The 27,709-nt window shown below is 51.8% G+C and overlaps 1 protein-coding gene across 1 annotated transcript; it reads right to left on the reverse strand.

The window, feature by feature from the left end:
• Nucleotides 1-4,571: 4,571 nt before the first annotated feature.
• CYP26B1 (cytochrome P450 family 26 subfamily B member 1) lies at nt 4,572-27,557 on the reverse strand. The gene is made up of 6 exons (XM_074865388.1): nt 27,183-27,557; nt 24,452-24,676; nt 11,434-11,709; nt 10,234-10,389; nt 9,294-9,575; nt 4,572-8,371 (listed from the first exon to the last, which is right to left on the reverse strand). The coding sequence occupies exons 1-6, from the start codon at nt 27,384-27,386 to the stop codon at nt 7,979-7,981; spliced, it is 1,536 nt and encodes a 511-aa protein (XP_074721489.1). The 5' UTR covers nt 27,387-27,557; the 3' UTR covers nt 4,572-7,978.
• Between the last annotated feature and the right edge of the window lie 152 nt (nt 27,558-27,709).

The following is a 27,709-nucleotide window of genomic DNA, read 5'->3' on the forward strand; positions in this document are numbered from 1 at the left end:
ACAAACACTGGTTAATTTTATGAGAGTAATCTGACACATTAATTTATTCAGTCCAGATTTGTCCACGAGGCCCCTTCACTGCCCCATTGAATGTATCCACCCAGTGATTAATATCCAGCAGAGGAAATGTTCTGCTTTATTAATAGATGCAATAACGTCTGTCTTAATGAGACTCCTGTAAAAGTAATTCTAGTACTCATGGGCTTCTGTTTTTAAATAAACTTCTGCAGAAGCAGCTGGTGGCTCAGACCAGCCAGAGATTGAGATTTGGGCTGGTTGCTTCTGAGATGTGAAGTGTTGCTGCCGTGTCCAGCCCTGTGACATTGACAGGAGTCCAGGACACTCGCAACCTCTTCCACTGGGCTTGGGACAAGGCTCTGCATTTTGGTGGTCTGCAGCCCAACCCTTGGAGTTAGCCAAGGTTAACTAGCAGTGCTGCTGGCCATACTTCATTGCTCCCTCACCTTTTCAACCCATATCTCCCCTTCCCTAAATGCTTTACAAGCCACAACACCAAGAAAAAAAGATTTACTTGGAGAGCTCCAGAAGAGGACAAGACAAGCTGAGGTAGAGCATCTCCATTGGTCACTACAGAATAATCCTGATGCTCCAGCAGGCCAGGACCTCCCTAACCAACCTGTAGACCTAACTTAAGGTTTAGCCTGAAAAAAGTTTCAGTCTACACCTACCCCATTTCTTTCAACATTTCCCCTCAATAGATGTTACTGGCCGTGGTCAGAGACAGGTATATGGTGCGCTGGGACGGAACAACTGCTCTTACTTTTCATGAGCACCCACCCACGGAGCACATCTGTGATTGTTTGGGGTTGCTCGATGCAATCCACCACCATCACACACAAGCACGTCCAAAAAACAACCTTTCCCAACCAAGCAAAATGAATCCATGTAGCCATAATTAGACAAATATTGTTAAAGGAAAAGCTATATGTGAATGTAGACTAAACATAGCTCTTATGCCAGATAAAACTGTGTTCATTACACTGAAAGAGGAACTGTTCATGCCATAACAAACGGCCAAACACGATACTTCAGAACAAATATACATATATACTCCATCTATATTTATAATGTTGAAAAAGCATATAAAAGCCTGATCCAGCTTTCAACACAGTCAAAAGAAAGACAACCATTGACTTTACTGAGTGCTGGAGAAGGACATGAAATAGTAACATGAACTGTAAGACACAGGTAAGGTCATTTGGATGCTGGTCTTAGACCATTAAAAAGAAATTTTCTTAGTGTGAGTGAATTGATTGTTCAAGCTGCTGCCTGAAATATTTAGGAAGCACTTGTTTTTGGAGTCCATACTCCTTAGCATTAGTATGACATTCAAGGTTGTGTTCAGCAATACCTTAATTCAATTTCAATATCACCTAATGTGACTTTGGGAAGTCTTTTGAAAAAAAGTCTACCCTCACAGAGACCTTTCCCAAGGTCTCCATCGTGCAGCCCTCACCCTGCGTGCTGCACAGCCTGGCCTTTCTGATCTTCACTGTCCCTGGGAAGCTCAAGCCACTGTGGAAGGACCCCCTCTTGATTTTGATAAACTCAGTCATTTTCTCATGAAACCACCTAGAGGGAACAAACATGAAGCCTCGCAGGGTTGTGTTAGCTAAAACCACTCTTCGGCCCCCAGTTTTGTGTCTCTACACTGCAGATTGTTTACAAGAAAACACACACCTCAAAGTTTCCCTGACCCTCTCTTTGACACATTTTTTCATGCAAACCTTCATCATTTGTATTTTATCATATCAAAATCACATGTCAGCAGTTAAATGAATAATCAGGAAGATGTTGCAGGTTAGGATTTGGGTGTAATCACCTGTTATAAAGGAAAATTTTCATTTCCAGCTGGGATAAATTGGAAATCTCTCACATGCAAGTGAGGAGGAAGACCTTCAAAAAGAAATATTTGCCAGAAAGCCAGTTACCATTCCACCACTTTACATCCTTTTTGCTCTCAATCATATTTAAATGTACAGATTGGACATTTATAAAATATCAAGGCTATCCAGGTACTATAATTTATTATGACAACATTTGGGAAGATATAGTAGGATTTATTCTGGGGGTTTTCAACCTGTTTCTATCAGGAGGCCAGCAGAGGACTGGATGCACACAGCATACCCACCTCACTATTTCACCGCAAGAGTCTAAAACTGGGGTGTGAAGCCTCCAGCACAAGAGGAACACAGAAAGAAGAAGAAGCCACGAGCAACCCCTAAGCCATCTGCTGTAGCAGCATCCCTCAGCAGGCATGATGATCACTGTAGTTCCCTTCCAACTGAAATATTCTATTTTATTCTATTCGATTCACAGGGCAGCACATGACAGGCATCCATGGTGTTTAAATGATGGCTAAGACCAGAGCTAAGGGTCTACTAGGGCTCCTAAAATTATCTAGGGGAGATAGATGCCAAGAAGTCACCCATACTACCAGGAAATCCACCACTTTCTCCCATCTCTCTCTCTTTTTTTAATAATTCCTGTAAATGTTATTTTAGTGTCACTTCAACATTTTGCACTGTCCTTTTTAGCTCAGCGCTGCCTTGCCATCCCCTCGGAAGGGCCTGAGCCTTGAGCTTTGTAGATTAAAGCCGTGCTTCAGCCAGACCAAGGGGATGCAAGACTGTGCCGGCAGCCCATCGCATTTCGCAAGAGACACTGGGTTGTGTTCAGAAGGGGGGGAAGGGAGGAGAAGAAAAATAGAAAAGTCCATGAATGCATGCACACACACTCACACACCTTTTCTATGCTCTCACACACAACCTTTAAAAAGAAACTTTCCAAGAGTTCAGCTAAAGTTAAAACAAAGCGAGTAACGTGAGACTCGGTGCTGGAGCCGAATGGAAAGTACACGGAGTCCGACTGACCTGCGCTGCCGTCCAGCGGCTCCCGCGAGACCACCTGAAAAAAGCTCCCTGCTTCTGTTGGAGCCGAGTGAGCTACATCATCTCCCTCCAGGGGTGGTGCAGCTTCTCGCTAAAAGCCATAAGTTAAAAATAAATAAATAAATTGAAGCAAAGGGAGGAGAGCAGGGGGGAGAAAAAGAAATCCCAAAGAGAAAAGGCCAAAAGGAAATGACCTTCCCTGCTATTAAATAGGTGGCAGACGGGTATTATAAATGCATCGCGGCTTGGAAGGGAAAGGAAGGGCAAGGAGGTGACACATCAGCCCCTTCAGCTCAAGGAGAGGCTGGGAAGGGGACAGGCCCACAGACGAGCACAACCGCACGATGGTTTTTTGGCGACAGCTGGGACCGACACGGCAAGACCGCTGTTGGCAAGACACGTCCAGAACAGCAACTAGGAAAAGAGAGCAGCCACAAAGCACTAAAGGGAAGGAAAGGAGCCTCAGATCCTCTGGCTGCACCGAAGGGACACAGGCTTGGGTTGCATGGTCATATTTTCCAGCCAACTGCAAAGAGCTGTATTAATTTCTCCAGCCCTCACTTGCCTTTGAATGTGATCATTGGAGGAGCTCGCAGAGCAGCAACATCCTGTTCTCCAATGCTCCCACCACAGCCAGGGCACTATCAGAACTTGTTTTTATGGGGAGAAGAGCAAGGAGACAGAAGCTATTTACTTAAATAATTACCTAATTACTCTAAGCACTCCCATCTCTACTCTGGAACGGGTGCAGCTGAAACTCCCACCAGTAGCTCGTCCTGTCACATCTCAATTAAAGCACTTCATCACACTACCTGGGGCCAAAAGTTCCTAAAACTTTTTACATCTAAAAAGCTCAAAGCTTTTCAAAGAAGACTCTGGGACACAGGTTTGCTGAGGGGTTGATTACCAGAACAGTCAATCTCTTGGTAGCCCAAATGGAAGATGATGGGAGGGCTGGGGACAACCTGTCTGCTCCCAGCTGACCTGCAGCACTGCTGCTGCCCATCACAGGGTCCTTCCCACCTGGGCTACCCTTGGGAAGTGTGTCCTGCCTCGTCTGGTCCACCATGCACATCCCACCCACCATCCGGCCTGTCAACGCAATTAGTAGTTGGGTGTATGTTCTTTAACCTGTGGTGGTCTCCTGTGCCATCTCGATATGGTGTAACTTCCTGAAAGAGCCAACAGCAAAGGCCAGGGCACACACGCAGCTGGAGATAAGCACCTTTCTTTTCCCTCCTGCCTGTTTTGTCCAGCCTCTGTCTCTTGCTTTGGGCAGAAACTGTGTATCCTGGAGCTTACCAAACCCTCAGGATGGATGTCAGAGCAGGGGCACCTTGGTCAGGTTGCTCAGGGCCGTGTCCAGTCAGGCTCCAAGTATCTCCAGGGATGGAGACTCAACAACATCTCTGGGCAACTTAGTTCAACGTTTGGCCATCCTCTCTATAAAAAAAAAAAGCTTTTTTAAATAGAAGTTTTCAACCCGTGCCAGCCTGCAAGGCCTCATCTGGCCATGGAGACCGACAGGTCCCCAGGTGGGTGCAAAAATCCCACTTACAGGGTGCCCCAGTTCCCAGGATGGTGGTGTTACCCTGACACCCCAAACCAGAAGGCCACAAGCCCTTTGAGAGGAGATGCAGATGGATATGAAACAAAAACTTTGGAGATTCAACTCTTTTTATTATGGAAGTCTATAAAATAGCCACATGGATTATTTTTTTTTTTTTAAGATCACAAAATACACAACATTCATTTTAATATGCGACACTTAATATTATATACATATTAAAAACCACATGACTGAAACACATGTTCACACGGCACCAATTTCATAACGAAAACCCCCACAAGTGCTTTTTTCTTTTTTTTAATATTAAAAACAACTGTGATAAAACATATTAATATTTTTCCAGACAATGTTTACAATAAAGAGAAAAAAATCATATTTTACTAAATAACAAATATTTAACAGCAAAACTTTATACTAAATATCTATTTTGAATTATAACAAAAATAGTACTTATAATAGTTTATAAAGACAGACCAAAAAAAAAAATTTGTGTATAAAATAATATTATAGCAAATTGGACTGTGCTAAGGAAAAACAAAAACAAAAACAAAAAAACAAACAATTCTGAGATTCAAAGTGCTTTATTCTGCAAACCCACTGCAGCAACTTTTTTAGTCAAGTTATATTAGTTAGGAATGAAAAACAAAAGCATGACTTACTTATGCCTAGATTAAATACTCACACACACACACATTATATATACACATGATGTAAGCATATATATATAATGGATGTATGCATCTTATATTACCGCTCTCCAATCAACCACTCACTCAAAAGCATGTTTGGTTTTCACTTTGTAATGACATTGGAAGTTAAAATAAAAATTTCAGCAAAACCCTTCACTGATTTCCCTTAAGCACATGCGGGACCGAGCCCTTTTGGAAAAGTCTGCCCAAGAGGTTTTGCTCACCATAGCATGGCGCGAAGCCACTCATGAGCTTGACTGGACCTTTTAACCTTGTTGTCCGTTCTCTTCTCCAGCTTTCCCCTTTTTTAGCCTCCTCTCCGCCGAGCACAGTTTTGTTTGCTTGACAGGTCTCAAATGGAAATGGGGGTACTGGAGAGCACCCGGCGGTGGGTCTCTGATGGGTTTGCACCCCGCAGCTCCCCCCTGCAGACAATCCACCTCCTGCTCCCGTCCCCATGTCCTACAAGGGCTCATCATTCACAAAGACCATGGACACCCTCATGTGCCACTTACTTTTCCTCAAATGTTTGCCCCTGGGGGACTCACCCCTTCCCACCACGTTCAGGTTGAGGTTCTCCTTTGTTTTTCCCTTTGGGATTTTGATTGTGTTTAAGCTCCCTTTATCACTGGGCAAGTTTTCTCTCCATCACGGACAAGGAAAGTACCTGAAATCTCAACAGTGCCTGAGCTAGCGGTTTTTCACTCAAAATTTCCAGGCTGGCAAACTAGATGAGCCTCTGATTCAGGGGACATGGTGCACATAGTCAGAGGCTTCCGAGACCTTGCTTTTGGGTTTGACGTGCTGTTTACCAACCAGAAGGCAAGATCTGGATCTGATGGCATCTCCTAGAAGATTGGGAGTTTTATTTCAGGTTAAATTAACCTGAAAATCAAGCTGTGCACCCCAATGTGAGTGGAGACCATCCACTGGGATGCTTCTGGGGGGTTTCTGGCAGCTTGGCTGACGGCAATCCAACCTCAAGTGCTTCCCCTGGCTAAAAAACTGCCTTCCTCCTCCTTGCCCCCACCAGAGGATGGGCTGGCAAAGGCAGCCATCACCATCACTCGCTTCACACTTCCTTCGACCTTCCAAAGAGGCACCCACTCGTCAAAAGCACAACCTGCAAAGCAACTTGGTAAGCCACACCTGCCCCTTCGTCTTTCTTATTTCAACCCCTCTGACTTCTCTGGACACCTTTAAAGCTGAAAGCCAAGCTGCCCACCCAAGCACAAGATCTTTTCCCATCACGGTTAGGAGAGGTCTGAGCCCTGGTCCTTGCGTTGTTCTTTCCACCTTGGAGGGCAGGAGATGGGAGAGGAGTGGGGCTGGGCAGGCTGCGCAGAGATGCCTCGAGTCAAAGAGGGATCTCCCAGCCTGGTGCTTGACTCTGGTCTGAACCAAACGCCTGCTGAGAAGCTTTTGCTCTGCAGTCACGTGCGAGCCCATGTCTGCTTTCAACAAAACCTGCCCATCTCACACTCAACTCAGAAGCCTCTTGCATGCAAAAATAAAATAAAATAAACCCACCCAGCAAATCAAATGCAAGATACCTTGGTGGCCGCTTGCTTGTGATGGAGAAGCTTTGGGCAGGGCCCCTCTCCTGGGTTAGCGGTGGGACGGGGCAGACAGCTTGCAAGGAGCCCGCCGCTCGCTCTCCTTCCTGTCGAGCTCTCCCATCGCCAAACAAAACCCAAACACGAGACAAACAATGCGTACGTTGGCTTATTTATAGAGATCACCTTTAATGCATATGCCTCCTGTGGAAGAGGACGCACTGAAATGAGCAGCTTTGAGCGGGGCGGCTTTGCTCAGCGCCCCACAGTGCTCGCAGAGCTGGGGTGGGTTGGCGGGGCCATGCAGTTCAGAGGCTGGTGCCTGCACCTTGAGGGAGAGCAAAGGCTCCAAAATGCCCCCCAAATGGATGCCTTTGCACAGGGAAGGGGCTGGTGAGGGGCTGCGGCGGGGGAATGGGTGCGCACAGGCCGTGTAGCAGCAGCAGGAAACTCAACGAGAAAAAAAGGACACCCTCCCCCCTACCCAGAGCCCCAAATGAAAATGCATTTTGCAAAATGCAAATATGCACTCGTCCAAGGCCTCAAACATCTGTTCAGCCCCAGACAAGACACCACAGGGTTTTTCAGTCCCGCAGCGGAGGCGAAACAGCAGCTCCCCCCTCCCCAGCCTGCCCTGGCACCAGCGGGAGAGGGGACGGGAATGGGCATCGCCTGTCTCCCCCTCACCAAGAAAAGCCTCCAACGTCCCAAAACAAAAAACACAACCAAACAAATGAAAAAAAAAAAATAACCAAAAAACCAAAACACTGTTATCACCAGCTAATTTAACACTGTTAAAAAAAAAAGATCAGAGGCCACCCGAGAGCTGCCCCGGGATGCCAGACCTCTGATCATCGGCTGATTTCCCAAGCCTTTCCCGCAGTCGGGCCTTTGCAGCGCTCCTCCTCGCAGCAGAAGTGTTTTATAGATATTTTTATATATATATTTATAATATTTAGATACTGTGTATGGTCAGACATCCCAGCTCGACTCAGGTTTTGCGACTGTTCCTCCTTTCGAACAAAACGAGACGCACGACGAGACCCCAAACTTCTCCGCGCCCCGCGGGAAGAGCAAAACGGTTTTGGCAGCTTCACCGGTGGAGAAAGCAGTCCTGACTCGGAGGCTCTGCAAAGCGAGCGTCGTGGAGAAGCTTCTCGTCCCTCTCTCCTCCCCTCCTGTTCGTCCCCTTGCCCCCACCCCACCCCTCCGTCCCCTGGCCGCCCGTCCCTCGCGCCGCCGGCGTGGGCTTTACACCGTCGCCCCCAGCATGGCGTCTGTCCCCGTCAGGATCTCGTTCTGGTTGGAATCCAGTCCAAAAAATTTGACCTTGAGTCCGTCGACCGGGTGGACCACGGGCACCAGGGTGATTTTGGGGAAAGTCCTGGTGGCGAGCTCGAAGCGGCTGGTGCTGGCCAACTCGATGGCCAATGCCTTGAGGAAGAGCTTGGCCAGGTGCTTGCCCAGACAGGTCCGTACGCCTCCTCCGAAGGGGAGGTAGTGGAACCTGCCGTCCTTGTCTTCGCTTCGACCCTGCCCAAAGCGGTCGGGGTCGAAGATGTCCACGTCCTTGAAGACGGGGGCAGTGTCGTGGGTGTCCCGGATGCTGTACATCACGCTCCAGCCTTTTGGGATTTGGAAACCCTGAGGAGAAGAAGGAAGGGGTGGAGAGAAAACGAGAGCAAGTCAACCCTACTATAAAGAGAGAGGGAGCAGGAGGACGAGATAAAGCCATTTTGCTTTGTCTGCTTTTTCCCATTTTCTTTGGGTTTATTACTCAAGTATGATGCAGATTTAAAAGAAAACCAGAGAGCTCAGTGCTGGGAGATGGGAATCCTGGGTTTACTCCCGCCTCTATCCCAGGGACCCGCCGGATGATCCGTTGCTATTTATTTGCTTTGCGGTCGCTGGCAGGAGTTGCCTACCAGGAACCCCGTGGTGCTCGACTGCTGCCGAGCAAAGGGAAGCAGCTTTTCTCGCGCCCGTGCCATGCCCCCCACATCGGCCAGCCCTCCCCAGAGCCTCCAACCCATGGCTTTGTTCACACCCCGCCGCCTGTCAGCCCCACACACCCAACGCACATGTCAGGGCCTGGGAGATGAGAAACAGGGTGGATTTATCATCCCCTGAGCACTCTAAAAGGTTTCCGACTCAAATCATTACATTAGTAGGATTTACAGCCAGGTCTCAAGATTTTGTTCTGCTAGTAGGAAATTCCAGCCATCGTGGTGAGTAATCTGTCTGTCATGCAGCAGCCTGGAGATGCCCTTTGCAGTAAACCTGTCCCTTGTCACACCCCTGTTCAGATTTTGGTGTCAAACACCATCACAAGTTGCTCTTTGAAGCATCACGCCTGTCTTCTCTTTGACAGCTTGAGTGCATCCCGTCCCTGCCACAGGCCAGATCCCGTCACCCTCCTCTGAATCCAGAACAATTCCACCTCCCATCACCAGCAGGACCAAATTTGTCCTCCCCGAGGTCTCATCTGAGCCAGGCTCAAGCAAGCTTTGCAACAACATGCAAAAGGCTGTTTTGGGGAGCAGCCCTCAGAGATGGCAATACTCACATCCAGCTCAAAGGTTTGCAGCACCGTCCGGTACCCCCCGGAGATGGGGGTGAAGAGGCGAAGCACCTCCTTGATGACACAGTCCAGGTAGTGGAGGCTGTTGATGTTGTCGAGCCGGAGGGAGCCCTCGCAGATGCAGCCGTTGTGGAGGATGCCCTTGCTGCGCAGCTCCTCCCGCAGCTTCTCCAGCACCCGGGGGTGTTTGAGGAGCTGCATGATCAGAGAGGTGCTGGCGCTGGCAGTGGTGGCGTAGGCAGCAAAGATGAGCTCCAGGGTGCCATCCTGCAAGTCAAGAGCAAAGCCAGGGTGAGACACAGAGGATGGACAGACAGACAGCTGCACAGGATGCCATAAGGCCTTTTTTTCCCCAACAGCTCTCCAGCCTGGGCATGTCTAACTGCAGGGTCTCTCCTTGTGCAGGCACAGGTCTTGAACACCCACCACAGGGAGCATCCCGCAGAGCCTTGGAGGATGCTGAGGACACAGGCAGGAGAAAAAACCATGGGGATGGCTCTTGATGGCACATGAAGGACAAGTTATGCCATGACCCTGCTGCAGATAACAACCTGCCAAGGGGTCACATGCCCTGCAAAGTAGGCACCATAAAACTGGATGGGTCAGGGGATGAAGCTGGTCAAGGCTGAAAGCTTCAGCAAACTTGTACGGTCTTCTGGTATTCCCCGGAAACGCTTTTTAGAAAGGGCTGAGCGTGATCTGCAAATAAATATGGCCTGTAGGAAAACAACTGGCTTGTTGGCACCATAATCCACCAGACCAGGATTCACCTGCAGCTCCAACAACACACTGAGGTCCCCCAGCTCTCCCTGGTCATCTCAGATCTGCCCCAAAAAATCCTCCTTATAGCAGCTCATGCTTTGCTCTTCGGGAGCCCCTGCCCTGAGCACAACAAGGACAAGGGGACCATGGGGAAGATCTTTACCTTCAACTCCTGCATGGTGAGTTCCTTGCCATGTTCTTTGCCACTCTCTATCAGGATGTCCAGCGCATCAGCGTAGTCCTTGCCCTGCGTGTTCTGCAGTTTCTCCTGGATGGCTTTCTCCAGCCCCTTCTGCAGCGTCTCACGTGCCCGGATGCCCTGCGGAGCAGGAAGCCATCAGACCACACAGGACACAATGTTAGCACCACCATCCCCAGCCCAGCATCCCCAGAGATGTGCTCAGGACATGTCTAAATAATACAACTGCAATTTCAGATGCTCAAAGAGAAGTATAAAGATGTTGAAGTTGCTCCCTGGGCAGGAGGAGCAAGCCCCGAGTGGGCGAGATTACAGGCAAGAGTAATCAGCACCTATGTGCAAATGATAGGTCTGATGTGGGAGCCCCAGTACTGCACCAGTTCACAGGCCTCTACCTCACTCTGGGATGTATGGCAGTCCCTGGGAAAATTATCTCTCAAAGGAAAGTCAATTCATCTGAAAGGATCCTCTTCCCAGGAGCGTAATGGCCTTCCCAAGCAATTTCATCACCTGGTCCCAGTAAAGCAATTCCTATCTGAGTGCAGCTGCACTGGGCTAACCATAATTACCTGCTGCCAGTGCTTCAGGGCTGCAAATCGTTGAGCTCATTCACGTAGTCAAATAACAATTAGAAAATTTGCAGGGATAATCCCCAAAATAACTTTTAAAACCCTGTATTTCTGTTACCAAAATTCCCCATGAAATAAATACAATTTTTTTGTCTATGGTTTTTGTTACATTTTCATTTTGCATCATTCATCAAAAAACTAGAATAATTCTCAGAATGACCCTGCTCAGCCCACTGACCTGTTTCACCCTGGGGACAGGAGGAAATTAACAGGAGAAGGGTCCCACAAATTAAAAAATGCAGCAAAACTGCCAGTTAGAAGTGAGGTAAAATTATGCATTAAATCTGGACAAGTCCTGGCTTTATTCTCTCTTGCATCAAACCACACGGTCCCTAGCACTCTAAAAACCTAGGAATGGATCTTCCCCTCCACTCCACCAAAACAGGGCTTTGTAGCCCAAAATGGACTCAATTCTAGAGGTTAGAGGGTGAGAAAACATCCCACCAAGAACCCGTAAAGGTGGGGATTAGCCACTGCCACATTAACTCCAGATTGATGTTAGTGGCTGGTGGAGGACTCAGCCCAAATCTCTTACCCTCCTGTAGCCGCTGAAGGGCAGATCCACAGGCAAGGAGAAGACGTTCTCCACAAACTGCTGGTAGACCTCGAAGAGGCGGTTGAGTTCCTCGTCGGGGATGCGGAAACCCAGCAGGACACGGATGGCCATGCGGAAGGTGAGCTTCTGGGTCTCATGGTAGACGTTGATGGACTCAGGGTTGCTGCTCCAGGCCCGAAGAGTGTCTTTGATCACCAGTTGGATCTTGGGGAGATAACTCTCCAGTGCCTCATGGCTGAAGATTTTGGAGAAAACCTACAAAAGAGAGCAAGCAGAGATTTTTACACAGCCCCAACACCCTACTCTTCGCCTTCTCTAATAACCAGCTTCTGCCCACAGAAATGGACATCACTTCTGCGCCGAGCAGAAGGCTCATCATCATCCAGAATTCATCATTCAGAATCACTGATTCCTAAAAGAGCTGCCAAAAAGGGTCGATGGAGAAATATCAGCTGACAGTTCCTCTGCAGGCTGATCCCCACCACAGCCCCCACGAATGACGGGCAATAACAGGGTGCAAACTGGAGTTGGGAGGAAACGCTTCACCCCACACACAGCAGGATGGATGGAGACGGTTCTCCCACAGCTCCATGTCTCATGGCTCCCAATTAGATTCATCCCATGATTTGGATGCTACTTATACGTCGCTTCCATGGGGATTCTCTAGTGTCTAACATTATGGTTGTGCACGCACGCAGACACACTTTTCTCTCAACGGGAGGCATTGGCAGTTTCTCCCACCTATCAACCAACCTTTTTTAAGATATGTAAAAAAGTAACTCATTATTTTGAGGCATTTAGGATCTTTGTGAAATCTGGATGAATTGAGGCAGGGGTTCAAATGGGGAAGAGAGGCACACACGTACGCAGAGGCTGCGATCACACACAGCTTATTTCCTTGGGAAATAGGGCAAAAAAACTGATGTCAGCAGACAGTATTAATTTAAGCTCTGCGAGTAAACACTGCACAGGAATGGGCCTCCCCAGGTCCCCGATGCTAATGGCTCCTTACTCCAATTTGGGCCAGGGCCCGCGCGTTGCACGAGGAGCTCAGCAATGCCAGGAATGTCCCTTCAGCCCTCCCCAGTGCAGCCCACAGCACACGCTTTCATTCGGCATCCCCGCCGCATCCCTCCCAGAGTGCACCGGAGGAAAAAGTGCTGTTTGTTTATTTTTTATTAACCTACACACACACACGGGGCAGCACGCACACACGCACCGCCACATGCCAGGCCTCCGGGAAAATCAAATTAAAACAGGCTCCCAAGGAGGGAGCTGCAAGTCTGCATAGCCTCCACCGGTGGCCAGTTCCCGGGGGGCCTCAGTGCACAGTGGGGGGGCTGCAAAGTTATCAAACCAACAAGAGGAGAGAAATCAAAGCCGCCCCCTCTTTCCATGAGCGCCGGACTCGCTGGAGCTGTAAATGTGAGAATTTCCTCCGCAGTCAGCACTCAAAGGGAAAGGTAATATTTTCCTGGCTGCGACCCCTCATTGCTAATGCACATCGTTCACTGGGAGTTTGTTTGGTGAAATAACACCTCTGTCCCCTCTCAGCCCCGAGCAGGAGGCTCGACAAGAGCCACTTCATAACAAGCTGCACTCGGGCTGAGCCCCGAGTAAAACTCATCACACAATACACGGTGGGGCAGAGCTTGGAGACTCCCTGTGGAAATACCAGCGTGCAAATGGGATGGTGGGAGGAGGGCTGGGAGAGAAAAATGCAAGCGGCCCGACGGACAGATCTGCCTGCAGACAGACAGCCATCCCCAGATGGCTATGCAGAGCGGAGGCATGAATGAGCGGAGCGGAGGAATGAATGAACGAGCAGCAGGGCCGCGGTGAGATCACGGCGAGCGCGTGAGACGGTGCAAGCTATTTTTAAGCCTGGAAAGGGCAGCGATGCTCAAGCAGAGCTGCCTGGGTGAGGGGGTGAAAAAGCAGCTGCTTGGAAAAGAAAAGCTGGAGGTGCTAAAGCCGAGTCCCTTGGCTGCTTGGGGAAGGTCCAAATTGAGCTGGGAGGGGGCCGGTTCCTGGTGGCCATGAGCAAGGACACCAGGTTTTGGTGATGTGCTGGCTGGAGGAGAGCTGGCTGCCACAAGCTGCTCCACAGGGATGGGACAGGACCTCCTGAGTGGGGCTGGCAAAGGGACACCAAAGTCTCCCCATCTGGCTGGCGTCTGCCCTTCATCCACGCTGCGGGGTTTGGGATGAGAACAGAGGCTCCTAGTGAATCGTCTTGCTCTCTCCATACATTTCCCGTGACTCAGTTTCTCCAGCTGAAAGCAAAGCTGGCAAGGGGACAGCTTAGGGGGCACCAAGTCTACAGCCCTGCTTGGAGCCACCGTCCCAGTGGAGGTGGCCCCTGGGGCTCCCAACCTGTCCTCCCCCAGCTCTGCCCACAGGCAAGGGGCTCAGGGACCTCCTGCACCCCCCAAAGAGAATAATATCCCAAGAAATGCTGTTGGTGCTGCTGTGTAAAATTGCTGGAGCAGTACAGAGAACCAGTCCAGGGCCGGACCCCCACCCCACAGACCACGCCAGACTCCGATGAGGAGAGTGCCCAGCCCAAGGAGTGATCCTCAGTGAAGGCGCAGAGGAGGGGACCCTCAGAAGAGAAGACTGAGCCCCCATGGAGGTCAACACACCACCTGCCCAGCCTGAAAAAGGGAGAGCATTTAGCACTGGGGGGCTGGGGCGGGGGGGGGATTTTTTTCTTTTTTTGCCCTTTTTTGAGCTGTCCTTGTGCTATCAGGTTCCTCCAGCCCCAGCCAGCTGCACCCCACGTCTGACGGAGCCTTCAGCTCCTGGCCACAGGGCCAGCCAACATCGCGAGCCCCGGCCACACCGCCGGCTTGTTGCAACGTCCCGTCCGCTCGCCGCCGCTACGCTCCACACCGCCTAATCCCAGATGTCAGCGGATCCTTCCCCAGCCAGACACAAGTCTGGATCCCCTTCCAGTCACCTCCAGTTCAACCCTGCATCTTTCCAGTTGATTAAAAAGGAGGAAAAGGCAGCCAACTTTCCCTGACAAACCTCCACGCGTTTCTAGCCTAAAATTCCTGCGCCCTCTAGTGAAGCCGAGTCGAACGTCTCGGCCGCTCGCCGGAGCAAAACCAGGCAAAGTCAAGGAGCATCGGTGCAAAAAAAGTTGCTCCAGAGCTTCCAAGAGGCAAACTCAGCTCTAAGGATATGCTTGGCTTTGCTAACACCGAGATGCAATAGCCCAGCCGTGGTGGGGGTCTAGCCAGGTGGCCTCAACGGAAGTGCCGGGGCAGTGGCCAGGATTTTTTGGGGATGCTGGAAAGAGCCCCCATTTTTTTCACATTTTGATATCTCCCAAAAAAATGAAAAGTCTCAGGATTTGCTCTGTCCAGGGGCATTCATTTACACCCGCACACACACGCTCACCCTGCACCAAGGCAGACACCACCACCCAGCGAGCCTGGCTGGAAACTTCCGAATCCATCTCACAGTGGAAACAGGATATTTAAAGATTTATGGTTTTCCTAAGGCAGAAAATTCCTTCCCAGTGTCTCAGCTCCAGGATCTCCTGCAGAGGTCCAGCTCCGTGTGACAGCAAACTGCCCCCAGTCCTGGCTGAAGAATACCCCAGCCCCATCCTTAAACCACACCAGAGAGGAGAGGAGATTCAAGTGAAGGGCCCTGAGCTTCAACCCACAGCATTTTCATGCATAGAAAAAGCTTTGTTTAGTGGCTGGGGTGGAGAGGAGTTAGCAGGGACGATGCTTTTCATTGCGTTACCCCTCCTTGGTACTGGCCAAGCCTCCCCACGCCAAAGAACTTCAGCCCCTGCCTTTTGCCATCCATGATCTGCAGGTCCCCCTCTCCCACCCCACACATCAACCCGGCAAAGAGGGAACGGAGCTTTTTCTTCCTCCCCTCCAGGAGGAAAACTTACACTTTGGGATCGGACACCTGCGTCTCGTCCAGCCGACGCCGGCCAGAGCCGCTGGCCCGACAAACGAAGGCATGATGAGTGTAGAGGCATTTTCACAAACCAATTTGGCACCTGCTGGCAGTTTGGCTGGCGGGACGTGTCAGGAAGCATCCAAAGCAGCGTCTCAACCTGGAGACGTACTATTTCTTCCTACATTTCAAAAGATGAGGCGTTGTTTGTCCCAGCCCTGTCCTGTCACCACATTATAATGGATGTCTGCCTCTCTCTGCCAGACATGGAGCCCACTGCCATGCTCCAGCAGGCTTGTAAATCATGATATTTTTGGAGCGGGATGAGAAGGCTCATGGGCAAGAGCCTGTCCTGGCACCAGGAACACTAACAAAGGGAAAACACAGCAAAAGAGTTGTGAAGACTATGCAAGGCGCCGCAAAGAGGAGAGGACCTCCACAAAACCCCGCTGCTGCCCTGACACTCTGCTGTTTATTTATGAAGGGCTTTGCTTTTCACAGGCACACAGTAGAGAGCTGATCCCTTTTCTCCCCACGCAGTACCTGGCAAAGGGAGCACATGGATCACTCCACAGTCTCCCGCCACGCTCCATCGCGGGAGGAATCTAGGCCCATCGAGAGGGAAAGCCAAGAGTTTCAGCTCCCGACCACCCAAAATGAGCAAAACTGGGTTTTCCCATCGGAGCGTAGCACTGCGTGCAGAGCGCGGGTGAGGAGTGCGGGTGTCCTGGGGGAGCTGAAGGCTGCAACCTCTCCCCCGGAGGGTTCAAGAGCCCCAGGAACAACGTGACCCGTCTCCAAAGGGAGTCTGGTTACAGTAGCTGGAGTCTCCAAACTCAGCCCAGCTGAAGAAAAGAAATGGAGTGCCTTTGCAAAAGGCAGTTTCAGTGAAATTTGAATGATTCTCAAAACAAAAAATGTGCTGGAAAAAAAGTAAAGGTCATTTCAGCATCCTTGGGCCACGTTATGATGATCATGCACCTTTCAGGGCTACCCATACCTGTAATTTTTAATTTTTTTTTTTTAAACATCTAGGGTTGTGAGAAACTCTAGCATTTCATATTTCCATTTGAGTTCAGAATAAAAGCAAGCCCAAGCACCCCATTTCCCCACGGCTCAAAAATCTCCATGTCCAAGCACCTCTCCTACTAACCCTCCTCACGGCATTGGAGACTTTGCTTTCGACCCGAAACCCTTTATCAGACCATCAGGTTGAAGGGGTAGTGATGCACCGGCTGGGGGGGGAGAGCAAGGAACAAGCAGGACACCCTACACCTGTCCCAGCACCTGCCTCTGCAAAACTGCCTCGTGTCTCGAAAAAACCAACACCATCACCAGCAAAATGCAACCAGCTACATTCAGCAATTTAGGCTTTTTGGCCCATTTTACGAGGATAGCGAAACACACCACGGTTCTTCAGCATCTGTGTGCCTGTACCACCTCTCAAGTGGTGCTCCAAGTGCCCCCCCCCCCCCATTTATTCACAAGGAACCAGTGTATTTGAGGAGAGTAAAATTCAGTTTATATACTGTCACTGCTCTTCAAGGAGGGAATCAAACACAGGGAGGGAAACAGAAAGAGGATATCACACCAATGGAGAGAGTGGCAAAGAAACGGGAGCTGTGTCCAGCCAGAATAGGGTTTGGATTGGAAAAGTGGGATTGGCTGGCCAAGATGAGGTCCAATGGGGCATGTACCTGCTGCCTGAGTCTGGTGTCTTGGGCTGAAGCTGTGGAGAAAAACCATCCTGCAAACCCCCTGGACACTGGGTTGCATGGTCAGAGCAGCCATTTATTGGCGTCAGAGGGCTGGGTTGAGCTGGGATGGGCTATGTCCTTCACTTTCGGTCCACGTACTAAATCCCAGATCTGTGGTGTGGAGATGAGAGTTTACCCAGAGCTAGAGGAGGACAGCAGCTTGCCCAGGCGGCAGGGATAGTGCCCTGTCCGCCACTGCAGAGCCAGTGGAGGAGAAATATTAGGAGAAATATGAAGCATGGAGCGGGGACCAAAGCGAAGGGACCTCACATGTTTAAGTAACCCAGAGGATGGACTCTCCTAGAGACAAAGACAGACTTGGCAAAGGAACCAGCCTCAAGTGCTCTTCCATGGGATCGCTTAGACCTGGGTCCTGCCAAGTGCTCCACGGGCTGGGAGTGGAGCAGAGCACAAAGGGCAGCCACGCTCACAGGGAGGATGAGGGGGTGAAATAAATACACCTTCCTGAGCACGCATCTCAGCAGAAATAAGGGAAGACGCTTGGCAAAGCGCTTCCTCCAGCAGTTCTGCCACCGAAATCCTGAGCAAGGTCTTGTAAGACCTCTGTGCATCATATAGGGATGAGCACACATCTGATGGTGCAGATCCCCCTACTTCTGAACACATGACCTCCTGCCACCTATCAGAGGCCTCTTCGGAGCTTTAAACTAAGCCCAGGGAGGAGATGACAAGGGCTGAGATGACCCAAGGCCACCCTACAAAATTAAGAAGAAAGTTTAAGAGCAAGCTGGCTGACAGAGATATATTTAGTGCCACCTGAGAAGTAATGGAGAGCATCATTAATGCGAGACAAAGCACTCAGTCCCCAGAGGAATGAGCGGGATATTACGACCCACAACTCAGCAGGTTGCTCAAGCTGCTTTGAAGGATGGAGTATGATGCAGTAGGAAACCAAAGCTACACAAAGACGGTGTAAGACAGATGCTGAGCCTGAAAAGGTCCCCCCCATTAGGATTAGCTCCTGGCACCCCCAATTCCTGCTCTAAAGTGGAGCCTGGACCCACGCAGAGCTACAGGCTGCAGATTGCGGTTCCACCCAGCACAGAGCATTGCAGCCCGAGGAGGAGTTTCATCCTCTCTGTGGCTCAAAGGACATCCAACAGTTTCCATCCCAGATGACACAGGAAGGTAGAGCAAAATTCAATTTTGAACTTTGAACCTACATTAACGAGGTTCAGCTCCTGGGCTGTAACCCCGCTCCGACACAGCACGGCTTCTCAACGCAGGGTCTGAGCTTGCAGGGCACTTTGGGGTGGAAGGCGCTATGAAAACGCATGAGATTTGTCTTTCAGCCAGGAGTGCCTGCGCTTTGCTTTTTTTTTTTTTTTTAATCCATTGGAATTACTCTGGATTTACACCACTCTAGATGACAGCGCTATTTGGTCTAAAGTCAATGAGCCAACTTAGCTGACAAATTCTTCCCCGAGACCGCGAGCGGGAGCCCTCCTCCATCAATGAAAGCCTTTTCTCCAGCTCCAGTGGCTTCTGCCCGTGGGTTAAAGCTCACAGGGCAGCAGCCTGACACGGACACACCGAGAAGGGGCTGGAACTGGGCCAGCCGATGGCAGCTGGAATCCAGCCCGCTTGAGCTGACTGATGTGATTTTAGGGGGGGCTCAGATGGAAGGGGATGGTTTCTTTTCCACCGTGGGATTTACAAATCACACGGAGGAGGGCAGCAAGGTTGGGTGGAAATACAAAAAACCACCCCAAAATTTAAAAAAAACCTTAACAACTTGGGTCAGGGTTTTTTGTAGGGTGAAAGGTATGTTCCCGCCGCCTCCCATCCCTCCTTCCTCCTCCCGCCCCTCTCCCCCATCTCCCTCCTTCCCTCCCTCCCCCCCCCCCCCCCCCAGTCCAGCCCACAGCAGCTGGTTTATATTTGGTTGTAAATTTATGGCCCCTTTTGTGTTCTTAATCCTCTTGCAAACTATATTAAAGCCTCAGACCTTTCTACTTGGTGCTAATAAGCTCAACACTTGTATGCCTCCGAGGCAGAACATTAATTGTGGTGTGTTAATGAATGATGTAGTTTTGGACAGTGAGACAAAACAGGCCGTTTCTCTGCACCACTGTCTGCTTCCTCCTCGAGTCTCTGGGTCTAGGATGTCTACCCAGCCCACGGACTGCTTTTTTTTATTCTTTCTTTTCCTTTTTTAAGTCAGCTGTGCCTATTTTGGGATTACTATGCTGGAACAGAGCACGGGCCCGGCAAGTCCAGCGCTCTCCTGCCAAGGCTGGATGCTTCCGAGGAAAGTCTGAGTCCCACCTTCCCCGTGCACCATAGCACAGCCGCGCCGGCAGCACGGATCCTGCACGGGGAAACTCCTTCCTGGCCTCGGGCGCTGCTTAGTCTCGACTTAAAACCTAAGGGCCATGCGTCCTGCCCATTTCCAATTCCCATTTCCTCCTCCACTGAGTCGCGGGGGTCCCTCGCAGGCGGAGGCACAGGAGTGCCTCCCTCTCTGTTTGCTGAACTTCAACTTCCCACTGGCCTCACATCCCATAAAACCAGAGCCCACGCTATCACCATGCCTAAGAGCAGATTTGTTTTCCCTTCGTTACAGCTTGTACTGACCAACACTTCCAAAAGACACGTGTGGTAAATCTGGAGTGACTGCACTGATTTCACTGGGGTGTCACAGGTAGAAATGGGAGCTCAGGGGTAGAAATGGGAACTGAAGGTGTCTACAAGGACAGATCTAGAGCGAGACATGAAAAGCATCGAGTGAACAGCCAAGTTGGGATGGGCTATGGCAGAGGTGGCATGGCTGGGCCACCAGAACAAGAGCGGGATGGGGAGAGCACCAGAGCGTGGAGCAAGGAGCACCCTCAGCCAGGCACCGTCCCCCGTTACCCCTTCCTGAGGAGTTCCCTAGGAGAGCAGGCAGTCCCCTCCCCTGTGACATGTCACGTCTGCCCCCAAGGGATGATGCACATCCTTCATGTGATGGGGAGGGACAGGGACCTGCCACCAAAAAGCCAGAGCAAAGAGATGCCCATGCTCAGCCAGACACGAGAGCAACGTGGCTGCTCCTGCCAGTAACCTGCAAAGTGATCTCAAGACAAAAATCCCACCGCAGAGGAACAAGCTGCAGCACGGGTGGCCCAGATCCTTCTCTGACATCAACATAAACTCCATGATCCAACAGCAGTAACAGCCTCTCGGTAGATATTTATCTCAGGAGAGCAGTTGAGGAGTTTTGGGTTGCTTTTGTTTACTACTTGTAAACTGTTCTTATCAACCAGCTTCATCTCAGGCCAAGGACAGAGCCAACGCTGATGACATCTGCAATAAAGTGATACCCCCGACGCAGGGAAGCCCGGCTCCAGTCCCACTCTCCCCCTTCATCCTGCCCCACACAAGCTGTCACGTCCCTGGGCAAAGCTGACTTTATACCCTGAGACCCCCTCTAATAATTGGAGAGTTCATTTCCCAAAAGGGGGAGGTTTTCTCCAATTTGTGTTAACTTTGACAGCTTCCTGCAGGGGAGCTTTAATAAATAGGGGATGGGGAAGCAGAGAGCTGCTGTAGCTACCAGCTTGTTAATATGGCTTTGTTCCTCCTGAGCACCTTTCACACGGGCATCCCAGAGTCCTTTATCAACACCTACGGGATTAAAGCTTCTGGTAGCCCAGGGATGGAGAAGAGGATGTTCACCCATTTTATGGAAGGGAATATTGAATCTGTACAAGATCCTGAAGAGAAGCTGAGATTGAGAAACAGCAAATCTGAGAGAAGAGCTCCAAGAGACTGAGTTGTCCAACGTGGCTCTGATCTCATCACCCTCATGGGCAAAGTGTCCTACTGCAGAGCCGGAAGCGATAGCTGCAATTTGCTGATCTTGAAGTTACACTGAAGAGCTAAAACTCTTTGGAAAGCTTCACAACACGTGGTCAGCAAAACTGCCAACTTCAATGGCAAGCTACCAGAAACATCGTGCAAGAACATGTTGGGTTTCAAGCTCTTTGCTAGAGCTTGTCTTCACATCTCAGTGGCAATCTGTCCCATCAAGGGGACACCACGGCTCGATTGCCAGGGAACGTTGAAAGAGTATCTTCCAGTGCTGCTGCAGATAAGTGCAACTCCACTGGCTTTTAGGAAGGTGATGAGGACTTATTGGAGGTTGTGACTGTGTAAGGGTTGGTGGAACAAGAGCTAGACGTGACTCCAGTGGTTGGAGTCACAGCAGAGGGTGAGGACATGGGGGTTCATGCTCCATCTTGCCTCATGTCGGCTGGCACCCTACACCACAAGCAGCCTCATGAGGAATTACACCTCGTGTACAACTGGCAAGACCAGAGAAGGAGAAACCACTTAAGAGGAAGCGAAGACTCAAGCTCAGAGATGAGGTAGAAAAGAGAATTTGAGAGGTGGGTGGAACTACTCCTCCAGAAAGCCCTCCAATGCTTTAAATTGAATTATTGACAACCTCAAAGTTTTCCCAGGAAATACTCCTGCTTCTCTGCATGGAGCTTTCAGAGAGCTCCGATTCTTTTGATATTTCCATTAATATTAGCATCCTTACTATGAAAGTTGGCAAATTCTGTGAAAAACGCTGCTTTCTGCCAACAAATTCTTTGCTTGGTTCCCCAACAGGTCAAGAAGAAGGTACAGACCAGGTGTCTAAGAGAAAAACTTCTACCTAGAAGGAGCAAGCTTAAATCTTGAATCTAGTGCTTCCTCCTTGGACCTCTCAGAGTCTCAGCAGCAGGGTGGGGAGAGTTAAAGTCAACGTCATTTAACAGCAACAAAAGCTCAGGGCTAATGAACTTAAAAGACACCGGCAGTTTCTACCGGTAGAAGGCACCTGGCCTGGAAAAAGCTTTAACCTGGTCATTGCAATCCTGCCAAGAACAAACCAATTTATTTTCTACCTGTTGGAAGCAGGTTCGCCTTATCTCTGCATGCACAACTCGGTCCAGGCTGAGGGTTGGTTTGAGTAGGGGAGAAGGTGATTGAAGCAGCTGCTGGGCTCGGGGAGCACCCAAGGGTGCGTGACACGCGAGATGCTCAGCTCCACGAAAACAGGAATTAAGAGGAAACCAAGTGAAGGAATCAGAGTAACCTCCCATTTTCAAAGGGAAGGGAATCAGCTGAGCCCAGGGGACCCAACCTGAAACCTGAAAGAGAAAGCTAAAAAAATAATTAGCTACTCTAACATCCCCAGTCCTGCTGATACAGGGAAAGCGTTTGCTGGCGGGTACACCAGAGCTCAAAGCAGAGGCAAAGCGTGTGAGCAGGAGTGGGCACGGCTGGCGAGGGCACCCCGGGACAGGGTTTTGCCAGAGTACCTGTTCTCAGGAGGCTTTAGCCATCCCTTAAGCAGGAATTAGGATCCTGGCCAGCTTGGGATCATGCGTGGTGCCAAAAATCGGGAAGGCAAAAGGGTTTTGAGGAGGAGAATGGAGATCCAGACCAGACTTCGGGCTCAGAAAAATCTGAAAGTTCACAGTTTAGCATGGGACATATATATCCCACTAGGTAAAAACAGAAAACTGAGAACTTCAGATATAAGTATCGAGGGAGAGAGGCTCTCCCCTTTCTTTGCTGCTGGTATTGCTCCTTGCTGGTGCCAGCACTCCCCATCTGAGCTGTGGTACAAATTACAAGTCCATCAGGATACCGCAGAGGTCAGGCCTCCCTTTTCCATGACCCCGTTCCCATAACCCACGCTCTCCTCACCTCCCCCAGTGCCCGTTCCTGAGGTCTGAATTCCGCGGTTTTATTAAGGCGATCGCAACCGAAGGCCTCCAGCTACCCGCTTTTCAGGAGCAAAAAAATTATCTTGCTGTGCATAAGATAAAAGAAGCAGTGAAGGAGGGTAGGAGGCACCTTCAAATCGCTGGCTGCTGCCGCTTAACCCTCCCTTAATAGGAAATAAATAAGAGCCAAAGTCGCTGCCGGAGGAAAGCGCGTCGCTCCCCATTTCCCTGCACCTCTCCCGCTACAAATTATTCCCCACGATGAAGGGAGCCCCTTGAACTATCGCCCTTTCTGTTTGACACCAAGGTTGGAGAAATTATCTCCCTCCTTAACTACAAAGAAAAAAAAAAAAAAAGGAGTAGCCCAAGCCAACAGCGAGTTTGCCCGTGTCTCGGGTAGGGATTGACGCGGCGTTTGTTGTGGTACCGCCCGAGTCCCAGCGCGTTAAGAAATGGGACTAATGGGTGTCATGTGGTGGTTTGTTTTCTCCTCTTCTCCCCCAGGAGGAAAGAGCGAGCGGTTGGGTTTGGTTGGGATTTTAGAGGAATATATACACCACAATAGGAAATCCCGCCGGAGCTGAGCAGCCCTGGCCTCGGGGCAGCGCCCGGGCGCTGGGTACCACGGTCTCCGCGCTGCAGAGAAGAGGGGGGACACGGTCCCTTCACCCCAAACCCGCTGCCTGCCCCCACCCAGCTGGGAAGGGGTGCGGAGGGCATCAGCCATGCCGCCAAGCCAGCCGGGAGCGGGCTGTCACCTTTGCCACCACCTTTGCTGGGGGCGCATGAGGGGGATCCCCCACATCTGCTTTTGGGCTCGGCGCACCCCGAAACTCTGCACTACCCTTGGGGCCTGAAGGAGGGTCTGACCCCAGGACCACCGAGGGGCTGAGGCAAGGAAAGGCCTTGGGAGGGTCTCAACACCCCCCCAACCAGCTCAGTGTCCCCCCCACCCCACGCTTCATCCCGGGACCCCCCTCAGCACCCCAATTTCCCCAAAATCCAATGCAACACTCAGCGCCATGAGACACACGCCCCCCCGGCCCCAGCAAGCACAAACCCCGCGGGGTCTCCCTGCAACACCCCCCCCCCGCCTCCGGCAGAGCCTGGAAACGGGGGACGGCCCCCCCACCTCAACGTTGCCTCCCCCCCCCCCCTCCGCTCCACGCCGCGCTGTGCCCTCCCGCATCGCCCTTTTAAGAGTCCTCCGGGACCGCTTTCCCCGCTCAGCTCACGGCAGCCCCGCCACGCGTGACGCCGGTTGCGGGGGGGGAGTGGGGTGGTGATGAGGGGAGAGAGGCAGCGCCTCCGTCCTCAGCAGCACGTCCCGCGTGTGACGCCCCCCCCACGATTCTCCATCGCCCTTTTAAATTCCTCAAAGGCAGCGAGCGCGGATATGGGGGGGGGGGGGGGGCCCACGCGGCATCTCCCACGCACGGGGGATTCGGCAGGGTGAAGAAAAAGGGGGGTGGGAGGGGATAAAGGAGGAGGGAGGGCGAGAAGGGAAGAAGAGAAGGGGTCCCCCCGCCCCGCGGGCGCACCCCGCGCCCTCCCCCTGCCCGTCACGCGTGGGGAGCAGCCCCTCACCTTCCTCTTGTGGCGGTGGATGTCGCCGATGGAGTTGGCCACGGTGTTGGGCCCCAGCAGCATGCGGGTGCTGCGCGGCCACTCCGTGCTCACCAGGTGATGCTCCCCCATCAAGATCTTCCGCACGTTTTCCGCGCCCGTCACCCGCACCAGCGGCCGCCCCAGCAAGTGCGTCTTGAAAACGTTCCCGTATTTCTCCCGCCGCGAAGATTGGAAGCAGGAGCCCTGCGGGGTGGGGGGGGAAAGGGGGGGAACACGGCGGGGGGGGGGGGGGGTGTTACCGCACGGTCTCTCCTCGCCCGCGCAGCCGCGCGTGGGGATCCCCACGGAGAAACGGGAAGCAGCTCGGGGAAGGGGGGAGGGGTCGTCTCGCTTGAGGGGCTGGGGGCAACGCGGTGGGGTGGGGGGCAGAAATGGGGGAGAGCGGGGTAACCCCGGCATCCCACCCGCGCACAGCCCCGCTCCCACCGACGGGGAGCCCGGCGCTGCCCGCTCCTCCCGCCGCCCCGGGGGGGGGGTCGGTGCCCTCCCCCCCAATTCCTCCTCCTCCTCCTCCTCCCTTTTGCTCCTACCTTTACCTCCCCTGGCACTTTTTAACTTTTTTTTCTTTACTTCTTTTTTTTCTTTTTCTTTTTTTTTTTTTTTTTTTTTTTCGCTCAGGCTGAATTTACTCGAAAGGCTGCAATTTGCCTAAGTAAATCTCCAGATTTGAGCGCCTTTAATAACTTTCCCACATGCTCCGGGGGGTTTTGTCAGTGAAGAGGCGGTTGGAGACACCGGGGTGGGGGGGTGTGTCCTCCCCCCCCCCCAAAAAAAAACCCCCAAACCCAACAAACATCCCGAGTGGGGAGAATAGCTGCGAGCGCTGCAGCTCCGCGCCCCGGCGCTGGGTCGTGAGCGCGGGTGTTTATTTTGAAACAAAAGCGCGGTTGTGAATTTCAGATGTTCAGGTGACCCTGTTTCTTGATCTGCGTAAATATAATTAAAGTCCTTTTTGTGGCATTAATAAAGAGTTATTTGTACACCATTTCCAGGGCAGCACAAAGAGGACCTTTATGTGGGAGAAGTTTCGAGTGGAGTCCAATTTATACAAAATTTTGTATTTTTAGCCCTGGACTCTGTTTGGACGGAGCCTGTGGAAAAGCGAGAACCCTTTTCTGGTCCCCCTGTAAAAATCTGATAAATTTCTTTAAAAAATAAAGCCCTATTGAGAGCGGGCGGTTAACCCCTTCGGCGCCGCGGGCGGGGAGGGGGCCGGCCGGGGAGCGGGGCCGCCGCTCCGGGCTCTCCCGTCGGGGCTTCCCCGGTGGCGGACGAGGCGGGAGGGGGACGGGGGGGACAGCCCGAGGGGACACCGCAGCCCTCCCAGCCCGGCCCGGGCTGCCCGGCCCCTCCGCGGGCTCTCCCGTGCCCCCCCCCCGGCGGTCCCGTCAATGAAACGGGACCTTCGCTGGCGGGAGCATCCTCGCCGGGCTCCCGATTGCTTTTTTTTTTTTTTTTTAATTATTATTATTTTGCCCTGGGAGGAGGAGGTGAGAAACCCGCGGGCTAATTTTCCTCGGGGGTTCCCTCCTGGGATGATGCTGCGAGCCCGCGGGGTGCCCCCAGCCCTGCCCGCGGCTCCCCCCGGAGCGGGGCACCCCTCAGCCGCCTCCTCCCTCTTCTCCTCCTCTTTTTTTTCTTTCTTTTTTTTTTTTTTTTTTCTCTTTTTTTGGCAGTCACCCTCTCGCAACGCGGTCCGAGGGGATCCCGCTCCGCCCGCCGCTGTTCAGCAGTTAGTAAGGTTAATCCCGGGTTAATCTACCGATTACCTCCGCGGGCTTCCCCCAACACTGGACCCGAGCCGGGCGGGTTCCAACCCCCCCCGTGGTGTGTGCGGGGGGACGGCACCCGGGGAGCCCCGCACCGTGTCCGGCGACATCTACCCTCGCCCCGGGGCTACCTCCCACCCCCGGCTTTATTACTATTTTTTTTTTTTTTTTTTTTTTTTGCAAGGATTTAGGCTGGGGGAGGGCGAAGGAAAGATTTTGGAGACCCCAAGCCCACCCCACCCCGCCCGCGATCCCGCGGCTGCCCCGGTCCCAGCAGCCCCGGCCGGGGGAAGCCCGCAGCTCTGTGGCCACTCCGGGGCGAGCTCCCTCGGTTGTGTGTGTGTGTCGCCCGCCGCTTTCCCCAGCCACCAGCAGCCCCCGGCCCCAGCTACCTCCCCAGCTCGTCGGGAACCCGCATGATGCAATCGAAAGGAAAAGAAGGAGAAGGAGAAGGAGAAGGAGAAGGAGAAGGAGAAGGAGAAGGAGAAGGAGAAGGAGAAGGAGAAGGAGAAGGAGAAGGAGAAGGAGAAGGAGAAGGAGAAGGAGAAGGAGAAGGAGAAGGAGAAGGAGAAGGAGAAGGAGAAGGAGAAGGGGAAAGAAAAAAAGAAGAAGGGGAAAGAAAAAAAGAAGAAGGGGAAAGAAAAAAAGAAGAAGGGGAAAGAAAAAAAGAAGAAGGGGGAAGAAAAAAAGAAGAAGGGGAAAGAAAAAAAGAAGAAGGAGAGAAGAGGGAGAAAAGAAGAAATAAAAGACGAAAAAGAAAAAAAAAGGAGGAAAAATAAGAAAAAAGAGAAGAAGAAAAAAGCGGGGGGGAAAGAAGAAGAAGAAAAAAAGAAGCCCTTTAAAAAAAAAAAAAAAGCCGGTCCCAGCCCACCTTCCAGGGAGGGAAGGAAGGGAAGGGAAGGGAAGGGAATCCTCCTTACCTGCAGGAGCCAGTGGAAGGTCTCTCCGATTAAAGGGAATCCCATGGAGCCTTTGGGGATTGGTAGCTTGCAGGTTTTGTCGCGGGTGGCAGCCCAGCGGAGCTGCCACAGCTGTTGGGACACGGCCAGCAGCAAAGTCAGTGACACCAAGCACGCGGCGAGGGTAGCCAGTGCCGAGACGAGATCAAAACTTGCAAAAAGCATATTTGGAAGAAGGAGGAGGAGGAGGGTGGGGAGAGAAACGGCCCCTTGACAGGCACCACACTCGCACCCACACACACGCACGAAAAGAGGGCGAGTGCGGAGCGCACGCTAAAGGCTGCCTGGGGGGTCCTTGGGCGGGGGGGGCCGGGCTCGCCCCCCTCTCGCTGGCAGGTTAGAAAAACAGCGGGGAAAAAGGGGGGGGCGGGGGGGGGGGGGGGGGGGAGGAAAAGGGGGAAAAAAAAAGGGGGGGGGGGGGCAAAAAGCAGTTTCTCCTCTGTCCCTCTCTGAAAACTTTGTTTGGAATAAACTTGACAGAGTGACAC

Source organism: Strix uralensis, chromosome 4 (assembly GCF_047716275.1).
Source record: "Strix uralensis isolate ZFMK-TIS-50842 chromosome 4, bStrUra1, whole genome shotgun sequence".
Lineage (NCBI taxonomy): Eukaryota > Metazoa > Chordata > Aves > Strigiformes > Strigidae > Strix > Strix uralensis.